Source organism: Marmota marmota, unplaced genomic scaffold (assembly GCF_001458135.2).
Source record: "Marmota marmota marmota unplaced genomic scaffold, marMar, whole genome shotgun sequence".
Classification (NCBI taxonomy): Eukaryota; Metazoa; Chordata; class Mammalia; order Rodentia; family Sciuridae; genus Marmota; species Marmota marmota.
Genome location: NW_025999842.1, coordinates 45,290,060 through 45,302,610, shown reverse-complemented (window position 1 = coordinate 45,302,610; position 12,551 = coordinate 45,290,060). Strand labels below are relative to the sequence as shown.

Here is a 12,551-nt window from a genome sequence, read left to right as displayed (position 1 = left end):
TATATATATATATATAAATGGAGTTTCACTCAGTCATAAAAAAAGAATGAAATAATGGCATTTGCTTGTAAGTGGATAGAAATGAAGAAAATCATGCTAAGTAAAATAAGCCAGACTTGGAAAAATCAAGGTCTTATGTTTTCTCTCATGTGTGGAAACTAGAGCAAAGTAAGGGAAAGAAGGAAGAGAAGGCAAAGGAAGGTATAGAATATCATAAATATATAAGGTAGATCATTGGAATAAAAAAAAAAGAACATGAGGGAGGAATGGAAGAAGGGAAAGGGATAGGAATATGCAATTAATTTAACAATACCATGTTACATATATAGATGTACCAAAAATAATTCCACCTCTATGTACATGTGGGAAATACCAATCATGAATAAATAAATAAAGAAGTGATAGGAAGATAGAGGAGAAGAGGGAGAACAAGGGTGGGAAGGAAGGAAGAAAAGGAGGGAAATAGGGGCTGAAAACAAATTCTTTGTATGTGTTTATTTTGTCCAGTGAACCCAGATATTATGTATAAATATAATGCTCTAAGAAAAAAAAAAGAAAATGTGGTACTCGTGCTGGGTTTTGAAGGAGAGGGAGACATAAGGCAGTCCAAGGGTCATTTTAAATAAAGTGGGGAGGTTACTGAGAAGAGAAGGGATGGTGGGCCTTCCAAGTGATTGCAAAGCAAATGATGGCACATGTGACATAGCTAGGTGAGTTCAAGTACTGCAAGAAGTTCAGTCATTGGCAGTGAAGGGTATATGGGAAGGAGACAGCCACTGCTCAAGAGATAAGCAGGAGCCAGAAGGAGAGTCTATATAGTGCCAGACTGAAAGCTGAAGATGGCCCCAGGTCTGTAAGCAAACATCACCAAGTGCTCTTTTATATTTTAGAAAGATCACTCTTATAGGTACATAGAGAATGCAGGCTAAAGCCTGGAATGGTCCCAGTGAATAGAGCTAATGGACCCCCAAGACAGGAGCAATGGGAGCTGCACACAAGCAATGGGTGGTTCTTGCATAAGGTCCTAGTTAGGGAGTATGTATGAGTCTTGGAAGGAAGGAAAATAGGGTACAGACCTTAAATGAGAGATGATGGTAGCTTTTATTTTAGAAGTAGTAGCAGAGGGGAAAAAGAAATTACCCAGGAATTTGAAATTGTAGCATTAATACCCCAAATAAAAAATGTACACTCTTCCTATGGAAGGAAGGATAATTTATCTCTAGGACATCATGGTGTGGATAGAAGAAATGACAGATTTGCCATGGAAACTCCTCTTTCTGGACAACACAGCACTCAGTAGCACCAGGCACACAGACCTTCTGTCACCCAGTAAGCCTGCCTAGCTGTGTCGATAAGCCACACATGTGAGGTGATCCTGGCAAGTTGGTTCTGCCAGTTGGTTGTAGTAAAACTCATTTTTTAATTTCATGATCATTCTAAAGATGAAAAGTCACTGCCTGACACAACTACTGTGTTGCCTCTCCTTACAACCTCTCTGAAATCTAGACTTAAAACTGTCATCACTTGACAATCATTGCTCTTTTATTCATTCAAAATGAATATGTGTTACATTTCAAATCGATTTTGTGGAATACATAACTTTTTAATTTTTTCTGTAAACAGTAGAATATTGTAAAAATACAGACAAGTTCCTCTGATAACTCAGTTTATTAAAAGGTGTAATAAATGAATGTGCATTTTATTTCAGAATTTTTCAATTATAAGCTGTACCTATGATAAATTATCAAGAAGATACCCAATCTAAGGTTAATTTATTTCCTGGGTAAACTCTAATTTTTCATTTAAGGATCATATTTTTTAAAGACCACATTTTTAAAAGTGAGGTAATTAGGATATAGAGTCATTAAATAGAATTCAAACCACCGTTTCTCTTCAATTAGGAAAAAAATTGTCTAAAAAGTCAAGTGATGGCATAACAAAAATACATATCTAACCATAGATGTGATCCATTCAAACTACATATGTTAGTGACCTTCCTTGGGTCACTTGGTTACTGTGTTAGTCACCTTTCCATTACTATGACAAAATACCTGAGAAAATCAACTTAAAGGAGGAAACACTCATTTTATGGTTTCAAAGGTTTCAGTCCATTCTCACTTGGCTCCATTGTTTTGAGGCCTGTGGTAGGACAGACGGTAGAGAAAAGCTGCTCATCTAAATGAGGCCAAGAAGCAAAGAGAGAGAAGAAGGAGGCAGGGACAAAATAAACCCCTCAAATATTCTTTCTTTGTCATTTTCTGTGCATAAAGAGCCCAGGAACTAAGATGAATCAAATAAAGGTTATTTTAATTTCATGCATATACTGTAAAATCATAGTAGGTAAAATTGTTTCTGCCAGCAAGTAGAAGGAGGTGTGCCCTTTCTGGTAAATCTTACCAGCCTTTAGATGACAGCAACCCCAGCCAACAGCTTCATTCTGACCATGTGAAAAACCTTGAGCCCCACCTAGCAAAGCCACTCTTGAATTCCTGACCCCCAGGTACTATGAGCTAATAAATGTTTGTTGCTTTGAGCCACAGAGTTTTTGAGCAATATGTTATGTAGGAGGAAATAAGAAATATATATAATCACATAACTGAAATTTCCTCTTCTATCAAGTTTCTGCTCAAAGACCATTTTATCACATAGGTCTTTCTTAACACTCCCTACAAAATAACACTCTCCACTCCCATCATTTCCTGTTTCCCTTATCTTGCTTTACCTTCTTCTGAGCACTTATCTCTTCCTGACATATTATGTATTTTTTGTTTTATTTATGTATTTTATTTATATCTTTCCACTAAAATGTAAGCATATACTTTCACTACTGTGTTCTTTATTGCAAACTGAGTGCTAACAATAATTTGTGGCTTGTAACAGGTGCCTAATAAATATTTAGTGAATAAATGGGGATATTATAAATATGAAAAATGATTTCTTTAATGAATTTATAATATATTAAAGAAAAGACATACATCTGAAGAATTTATGACAGTATAATACTCAATAGTATGTGTTATGTCCCATGTTCATGATATAAGCAATAAACTTTATTAAGAAAGGGATTTTTTGACTTTTTTAAAGTCCCAGAATTTCTGGGGATACCTTAGAGGTTCTGATCAGTGGGTTGAGGTCAGGTAATTGGTGTCAGTTTCTTAGGTTGAAAAAGCATCCCATATTTTTATGAACCCTATGTCTATGTCATTCAACTACCTCCACCTCAAATATTACCTATGGGCTTTGGCAGACTGAGTACTGAGGAGTGAACTAGTGAGAGAATGCTTTGTGGGGAAGCAGAAAAGCTAGATGAAGAGGGAGGAGGAAAACCTCAGCAGTGTGTATAGTGTGTTGAGGTGCCACTGGTCACACCAGTTTTCAATGGATGATATTTATTGGAAAATGAACAGATATATAAGCCCATGGGTGTGGTAAGATATTAACCCCAGAATAAATAGTACAGATTTGACATGTGAAATAATAGAAGTGAAGAGAAGGGAAAGAAATGGTACATTAAAAGGCATTATGAAGATGCATCTTCATAATGTGAGATGAGACTTGTTAAAACTAATGCCAGGATTTTGAGCTTTGCCATTTTAGTAACTAATAATTCAGTAATTAATAATTCCTCTATATATACAGGGAAGTCATAGAGAAGTAGGTTATGTGTTTAAGGTGGAGAGCAGGGAATATGGTGGTAACCAGGCATCCCTGGTTAATCTTTAACTTTAAATTAAACTTCCACTCTCCTGATCAACTGAATGTGGACAGTAAGGAAATGATAATCCAATTTTGTATTCTGTGGGATCTTGGAAAGTCTGTTTACAAGAGGAAGAGTAAAACATTGAAGCTAGTGAACTTCCCTTGAAGCTTTAAGGAAGATTTTTGGTAGATATGAGAAAATTTATGTACCACTGTATAATTTATTATCTTGATACCACCAAAGGGTTGCATAACATAAAACGCTAAACATATTCAAAGAGAATTTTTTTAGTAATGTGTTTTAAAAATCTATGACAGGGCTGGAGTTGTGGCTCAGTGGTAGAGTGATTGCCTGGCATATATGAGGTACTGTATTCAATCCTCAGCACCACATCAAAAGGAAGGAAGGAAGGAAGGAAGGCAGGAAAGAAGGAAGGAAGGAAGGAAGGAAGGGAGGGAGGAGAGAAAGAGAGAGAGAGAGAGGGAGGGAGGGGAGAGAAAGAGAGAGACAGGGAGAAAGAAAGAAAAAAAATATCGTGTCCATCTACAACTAAAAAAAAAAAAATTTAAATCCATGACAGTATATTACAGGTAATATGGGGGTTAGCTCGACATTTTTAATCATTAAATCAGGGAAAGACAGTGTTTTTTATATAATCTCTTTTTAAGCTAATAGCAAAATCCCTTCATCTTTTCTTATACTTTTGAAACTGAGGGGAAATTGTATAATGAGAAATCATTATTTGGTGTTCCCCAAAACTAAATATTACTATAACCAATCAAATTTGAATATAGTAGTTACTGACATTTTTAGTTTTTAAATATAAAGCAATCACAATTTGAGTATTGAATAATGCTTCATACTGCTGGTATATTAATTTTAACTTAATTGTAATAATATTTTTAAAAATCACTTCAAAGGAATGAGGAATATATGAAGTAAGGGCGGAATGAATAAACATATTAAGGTGGCCTTGAAATATGTGTAATTGCTAGAATACTGAGTAATACTATTTAGATCTAGCTAAAGTTAAGTACCATTAAATAATTACACAACCATAACAATGAAAAAGCACGGGCCCATTTCATGTCATCAGTCAAATCACTTTTAATTTGATTTCTCATTATTCTCTATCCTTTAATCAATTTGTATTGATAAATTAGAAGATAACAAGGATAAAAGCAGACTTTCAAAAGTGGAAATATGTTTTTGGAGCACACTCTCTGAAACTGAATGATGAAGAAAAGACAGTTTCTTTTAAGCATGAACTTTGTAATTCTGTTTGCAGTTTCATCTCAAGTTGAATGAGATTTCTCCCGATAGTGACTTTTGATTATTTTTATTGCTACTTTTTGCTTCAAGTAAGCATTTTTTTAAGAAGTTGCCATAATTACAGTCCATCTCTCTGCAGATCATACACAGGCCTTCTCAATGTGCATGAAGAATGATAGAAATAGGTTTGTACAAAGTGATAGGTCTCGAAGGAGCTGATTGAAGGCTGAGCCCAACTGATGACAGTAAAATGCCACTAGAAAATTTTCAGCAGTATCATTACATGGAAAGATAGTTTTTATTTTTTTCTGTATTTTTATCAGGTATCCTGCTGAGAGGGTTTGTAAAGGAAAGAGCAGTACGACACACAGATGTGAACCTCAGTTTTTAAACTGGAAATGGGTATTTCTGGATTATATTATAGAAGATAAAGTGAAATCAATTTCAGCTTGTTTGGGTATAAGGGATGAAGGAAATATGGAAGGCAATTTAAGATGACTCCAAAAATCTGCTTCTGTGTGGCTTTCTCAAGTCACTTTAAATGTTTACCAGGGACAATTACAGGTTTGTAAGTAGAGATGGTTTTAAAGAAAGTAGATATTTTGGGTTTTGTTTTTATTGTAAATTGCATCGAACTTAAGAGGGTTAGAAAGCATTCTAAAAATAGGACTCTAAAAATTTCAAAAAAGAAAAGCAAATATAATGTCCAAGACAGCTGGGACTTTGGTTCACCGCTCTATCTTAAGTGCCTATGTGGAACTAATATAATTATTGAGTGAATGAATGAAGGAGTGGATGTAAAGTCACTGGAAGAAAGCTAATTGAGGAAATCCATTATTCAAATAGTGTTCAGGCTTTTTGAAGCAAAACAAGCACTTTCATGCAGAAAGAAAAAGAGTGATTTGGATATGTCCTAAGTAAGCAAAAACATCAACACAAAAAGCAAAAGCAATTTATTCATTCTACAAATTCTTATTTAAATGCCCATTATCCTATATGAAACCACACTTGAATATAAAATGTGATGGCTATTGTATCAGTTTGTGGAGTTAAGTATAGTCAAGGTTGAAAAATACCCAGAAACTGAGCTGAGTATGATAACATGAAGACATTTGTCCTGGTAGGAGGGTGTGGTAAAGTGGGAGGGAATGAGATAAAAAGATCTAGCTGTCTCCATGTAGCTTTCTGTCTGATGTCAATCACTGCAAAAAGAATATTTTAGAAAATATGCTTGGAAGCCAGTTTTCTTAAGCCTTTTTATATGTATATTAGTTCTCACAGTTCTAAAGACTGGAAAGTCTATGATCAGATACTGGAAGATTCGGTTCTTGATGAGGGCCTCTCATCTTAACCAAATTACTTTCCACAGACCCCGTCTCCAAATATCATCACACTGGGAAGTTAGGGTTTTAAATGTAACTTTTGGGAGGGCACAAAATTCAGTTCATAACTGTATAGTATAAAACAACAAAGAATATAAGACTCATAGCATAAGTTTTAATGGGAGCTGAATTTCTCTTTGTCTTAGTTTCCCAATTGTAACAAAAAACGTAACGCTTCATTTCTTCCATGGCCATTCAAAGAAAAAAATGAATAAATTTGTAAATAAAATATGCATAGCAGGATTAAAATCCAGGTTCGTTGAGTGTATGTATGTTTAAAAATAGTTTTCTTAATCTTATATAAAATGGAAGTAATTTCTCTTTCATTTAATTGGAAATTGTACCAAATCTGAAAGTTCAAGGTGTTGATTTTTATCTTCTATGGAATCATATGCAAGGTTCTTTCCCATAGAGCAGATCCTTTTTGATCCTTCCCTCATCTCCAGCACTGGCATTTTGCTTTGCTCCTAATAAATCTGGAGCTCTCTGGCACAAAGTATCCTGGTTTGAAATGTGGAATCAATGTCAATTTAATAGAATTAGATGAGATTGAATATTAAGGAGATTTTCTTGGTTTCTCTGGATGTATGGGATAATTCAAGAGAACTGTATTTTTTGAGGAGGAGATTGAATTATTAGCATGGATAGGTAATTATCATTATTGTTCTTTAGGACAAGAATATAAGGTTAGAGTTGCCTAGGGAGTATGCATGTGTGAGTTTATAAGTATGTGTAGATGAACCTATAGGGTCTACAAAGATATAACACATAAATATGAATTATAAATTAAAATAAACAAGAAAAGGGCTAGATTGCTTAACATAGCATACGTCGACTGTGATTATTCCTTTTTTCATTCTCTGGGGCTATGCTTACATGTTTCCTGTATTTTAAAACTGACAAGTGCCTGCTCCATGGACACCTCAGAGAGCATGCATCTTGTCAATAGCATTCCTACAAGCTTAGTGACCCAACTTGGCAGAGGTACAGAGAGTGATGCAGTACATGTAATTTGAAATAGCATAGACTTCTGCCTCAGTCACTTGCTCAAACCACAATTTCTGGCACTAATATAATTTCTGTCATCTTTCGATAGCTAAGGAGATAGATCCCAGCCTTCCACTATCTCGCAACATTTTTATGAAAACTTGGAAATTTAGTAATTAGGGAGAAAAAATGTGTATAAATTACAATTTAATCCTTACTTTTAATCTATGAAGGCCTTTTGGTTGTAGGTATAGCAGAGTTCATATTTATATTTATGTAAATACTAAGTGTATATATGTATATATATATAATCTGAAATTTCATACTAGATTCTAAAATGTTTTAATTTTTTGACATGCAGATTCAGTGTGTGCATACTCTCTTTCTTTTTCCCTCTCTTCCTCCAATCTCTTCCTTTCTTTCTTTTTATAGGAGTCTGTTAAAGAAAATATTCCTGCCGAAGATCCATAGAACAGTGACTGTTTTCCCTACAGAAGGAATAAAAGGAATAATTGCCTAATCTCTTATGATTCAACATGCAACCCTACACACAGTTATTTATACTGAATTTACACAAACTACTGCAATGCATTTTCTTAGAATTCTCAGTAATTTTTATATATATTTCTTTTAAACATATTAATAATTCATTAGATATTTTAATAATGTCAAGTTTCCTGTATGTCTTTTATATAAACATTTTCCCCCTAAGGAATTTTCTACAAAGGAAGAATTGTATTAGTAAACCAGTTTCATAAACTCACCCCCCCCCCCAAAAAAAAAAAGAGAATCATTAGGGATCAGGGAGATCTTAATTTAAAGTTACATTATTTTTCTTTTCTTTCCTCTGTGAAATAACAGCTAATGTAGAAAAGTTTCAAGACGTTCAAGAAAGGTATTAGAAGGTTCAGGTTAGCGCTTTAATAGGCCAAATGCCATCTGTTTCTGCAATTTGTAACGTTTTATTATTAACAACTCCAGAAGAGGGAGGCGGTCTATTTCAGTAGTGAGGACAGATTTCTGTCCATCTGTGCTGGTATTGCCGCATGTCACTTGTACTTTAGATCTGAGTAGCTCTGAGCCAATGTAGATGCCGTGGCAAGGTCAAGAGGTGGGGAAGCCTGTCAGCACATTCTGTCTCCAAGGCTGTGACAACTGCAACACGGGTGCTTCCAGTTCCACCCTGAGGCTGTCATTCTGTTGGGCCTTGGAGCTGGGCCTTCTGTAGTTTCATTTCAAGAGAAAATGTTAACTTTAAACATTTAAAAATATCAGACAAAGAATTCAATCTTTGATGTGACTCTGGTTAATGTCAGTTTCCTTATTAAAGTATCTTGTCTCTCAGTATTCAAGAATGTGAAGAGTTCTGTGGTGATGATGGTTCTTACTTCTTTTTCAGCTCCTTACAAACTCTGCTGGTAAGGGGAGCAGAATGCATGAGAAATGCTGTTTTATTGCAAAATAGATGATACCAAGAATGCAATGGGTTAAAGCAGAGTTTACACACTTTCAGATGTGGCATGTTTACGTTCATACCTCCTGTTCTTTAAAAAAACAAAACACCAACTTAATATCTCAAATTTCTAAGAGTGTACTGTTGCTCTTTTCCCAAAAGTGCTTACCAAATTGTTGTGGAAGAGCTGCACCCACATCGAACGAAAAGAGAAGCTGGGGCCATGGAGTGCTACCAGGTTCCTGTCACTTACCAAAACGCCATGAGCGGGGGAGCACCCTATTACTTTGCTGCGGAATTACCCCCTGGGAATCTACCTGAACCTGCTCCATTCACTGTGGGTGACAATCGGACCTATCAAGGCTTCTGGAACCCTCCATTGGCTCCACGCAAAGGATACAACATCTATTTCCAGGCAATGAGCAGTGTGGAGAAGGTGAGCCTCCTCTGAGGTTTGATTTTTCATTGCTCAAAGGGTTAGGGTTAGAAAAGCTAGAGCCACATTTTATAAATACTCAGTAACGTTTGTCAAGAAAAGCATAAAAATAAAAGAAAGCAAGAAGAGAAAATCAATGTGTAGGGGTGTAGTTTCTGTTGCCAACAGTATGCAGTTTGGGGCTGACTGAAGAGGGCTGAGGCTGCATGCCAGTTACTTTTCACAGGATTCCTGTTTCCTAGTAACTACTTCTGCTTGGGCCTTCTTCAGGAAAGCCCATAATGGCAATTGTGAGTAAAATGATTTGAAAAGGTGGGTGTGCTGCTGCCGGGACTCCACCCCCATTAAATTTCAAGCATTGTTCTGCCTTCCTTGCTCAGTAGTGGCACACTTCAAAAGATTAAATTTACCGCAGGATAAACAGAATGCACGTTCCACAGCAGGCTAATAGACCCTTATAAACTTTTCAGGGGGTACAAGCCAAATAGTAAATAACAAGTAACAATCCTCTGATTACAAAGTAATAGGATGCCTGCGGTATAGCTGACAGAACTTAACAGAAGGCTGCCTGGCAATGGCTGGATGCTGTGCCATTACACAAGTCTGCTCTCTGTTTCCCTGACGGCCCCTCTTTTTTCCATTTTGGACACAGTTGTTTTTGAACACTGCTGCTGATCCCAAATGAATATTGAAGAGGAAAACACAACAGGACATTAGAAACTGCCTGTGGTTCCATATGTGGAGAAACAACCTGGCCTTTTGTGCCCCTTGCTGCTGTTCTCTTAGAAAAAAATTTTCTTTCCTAAAACTTATTTTATTTTTACTTGTTTATATTTTGGCAGAGAGGGATAGAAAAAAAATCATCAAGAATAGAAACTTCCATAATTTAAAGTACATTTGAATAATGACATTCTGATGGACTTGTAGCTCTCTAAGAAATTGCCAGTTTTGTATAATTGAGTCCCCAATGTGGGCACCTGGGACATGATGTGAAATATATGATATCTAATTAAATCAGTCATATTATGTCTTGGAATAGTTTAATTGGAAGATTTTTCCCATTTGCATTTCCGCAGGGGCCATGAAAACTTGGGTATTGATTAGCTGCTTTTGAATGAAAGTGTTATCTTTCTTTTTACAAATATGGTTGGTATATAGTTTATGGCAAAGTAAAATACCACAGCCTTTTCTGAAATGTTCTCCAAAGACAGAGGATATTCATGGTAGAAGATGTTCTCTTCTTCTGGTTCGCTTCTACATAGGTGGGAGACTTCAGAAACTAATCTAATGCCCGCTTCCTGTATACACATTGCTCCTATGCACTGGTGTAACCAGGATGCTCCAAAAAGAACAGTATGAGAGTTGTCAATACATTTTGTGTATTAAGTAGCACAAAGAGAGCAAACCTAGTTCTTTGTTTGGATTTTCTTTAAAGAGGTGAGGATTTCCAAATTAACTTTTGTTACTTGGTGTGTTGCATGAGAAGAGTGTTAATGAATGTTTGTTACTTATAAAAAATTTTCTTTGGCACAGTTTAAAGGCTTTGATATGAATTTTCTCTTCTGATATATCTACTACACTATGGTTAAATCAAAGTTCAGACTAGCAAGAGTGTATTTCACAATCTTTTTTGGCAATGAATTTTAAAATGGATGTGACTCCTACCAACAGAGGCTGGTAATGCCTAAGGAGAGTCAACAGAGTTTGCTTTTAGGAAATCAGAATCCCCTTGGGCTTTATAGGAATATGAAAAGTTCTCTTACAGTTTACTATGAAGGTCAAGGGTCAAAATTAAATAATAAAAGTACACAGTTCTTTTATTTGATTCCTAATTCTCTCATCAGCATTCTATTTTAATTTCAAAGTAAACACTTATGATGAAATGATAAATTGCCTCATCAACATGTGGAACTTCTCAAGATGATGTTGTAAATGCATCTTAAAAAGAAATCGCTTGTTTAAGAAAAACTCCACTTCCCATGTGGGAGAACCTGCGACTAGGCAGATGAGACTGAGAGACTGAAGAAAGAGAAGAGACACAACATTGCACAGAATGAAATTTATTAGGAACTTAGATAGAAGGGTGTCTTGAGCAGGAGTAAGATGGTAAGATAACACACCCCAAGGAAGGAGGATGGTTCTTACACACTACGCTAGAAAAATAAATGGACAATGTCCAACTGGAATATTTGAAAAAGTCAACCTGGGCTTCTTCAAATACTACTAATATGTGCAACATTGCTAAACAGTCTAGGTGTCAGTGGATAGCACAATATACTCAGCCATCTTAATGACCTTATCCTACTATAGGGTGTGATGTATACTAGGACATCTGATGGGGAATATATGGCAATGATGGCCAAGACAGTTGTAGTCAGATCATGTTGCATTCAGATAGCCTTCTGATCCCTAGCTTTGACACATTTTCAAACCTAGACATTCAAAGATAGACACCAACTGAACTAAGTTTTGGGGAAGTGAGGCATGAACCCTGAACTAGCTTACAGGGACATGCATCTCCTATTACCACCCCCACAGTGTTAAAAATATAATAATCACTCTGTCACTTCATTTTTTTGCTTCTGCTTTCTCTACCCTATTGTGTGGCAAGAGGTAGAAAATAATCTATATTGAAAAAAAAAATTTAACTCCTAACCTAACAGCCACATTAAAAGAAAGAACAGATAAATGATACTGCAACTGTGATGCAATGTTTTGATTACCTTCCTAACTACTATCTCTTAGCTCTTTAGTCATGCTATGATCCAAGAAAGAGTATGTAACATTTAGTTTTTATCTGAGTCTACCACCATCAGGTAGAAATTAAATTTATATTTTGTTCTAAATTACATTAGTTATGCAATATTTATATTTGCCTTTATGATGGCTTTAGAATCAAAAATAAATGCAAATAGAATTCTACCCTCCTTGTCCTGAACAAGCTAGCCTGCTTTGTTAGAAGGTGAAAATAGTTACTGACATCTTTAGAAAATATTGGATATTTTCTTAAAGCTTGCATATTACATTTTGAACAATTATCTGAGAAAATATATCAAGAAACAAGAAATGTATTAATCTTGTAATTCTCCAACAAAAAAAAATTCTTAAAATTCCATGTAACCACTATTTTGCCTACCAGGTACCTCTGGCACACATCCTAAACCCTAAAGGATAAACAAGATCATTAAGAAAGTCACTGAGTAGATCCGAGAGTATCAATATTGCATTTCTGTGTAATCCTATTTTATGACCATGCATTGATCTTGGGATTAGTTATAGTTTATGAAACAGGCATCATTACCTATACATTGATTTTTTTTT

At 35.5% G+C, this 12,551-nt stretch overlaps 1 protein-coding gene across 20 annotated transcripts in view; it reads left to right on the top strand.

Annotated features, from left to right (window-relative positions):
* The window catches only part of Ptprk (protein tyrosine phosphatase receptor type K), a 536,216-nt gene that overhangs the window by 429,679 nt on the left and 93,986 nt on the right, over positions 1-12,551 (top strand). For all 20 annotated transcript variants that reach the window (XM_048798085.1, XM_048798091.1, XM_048798079.1 and 17 more), the window contains one exon: positions 8,957-9,230. In XM_048798085.1, the coding sequence (XP_048654042.1) occupies positions 8,957-9,230 (274 nt within the window). The remainder of the gene's footprint in view (positions 1-8,956; positions 9,231-12,551) is intronic.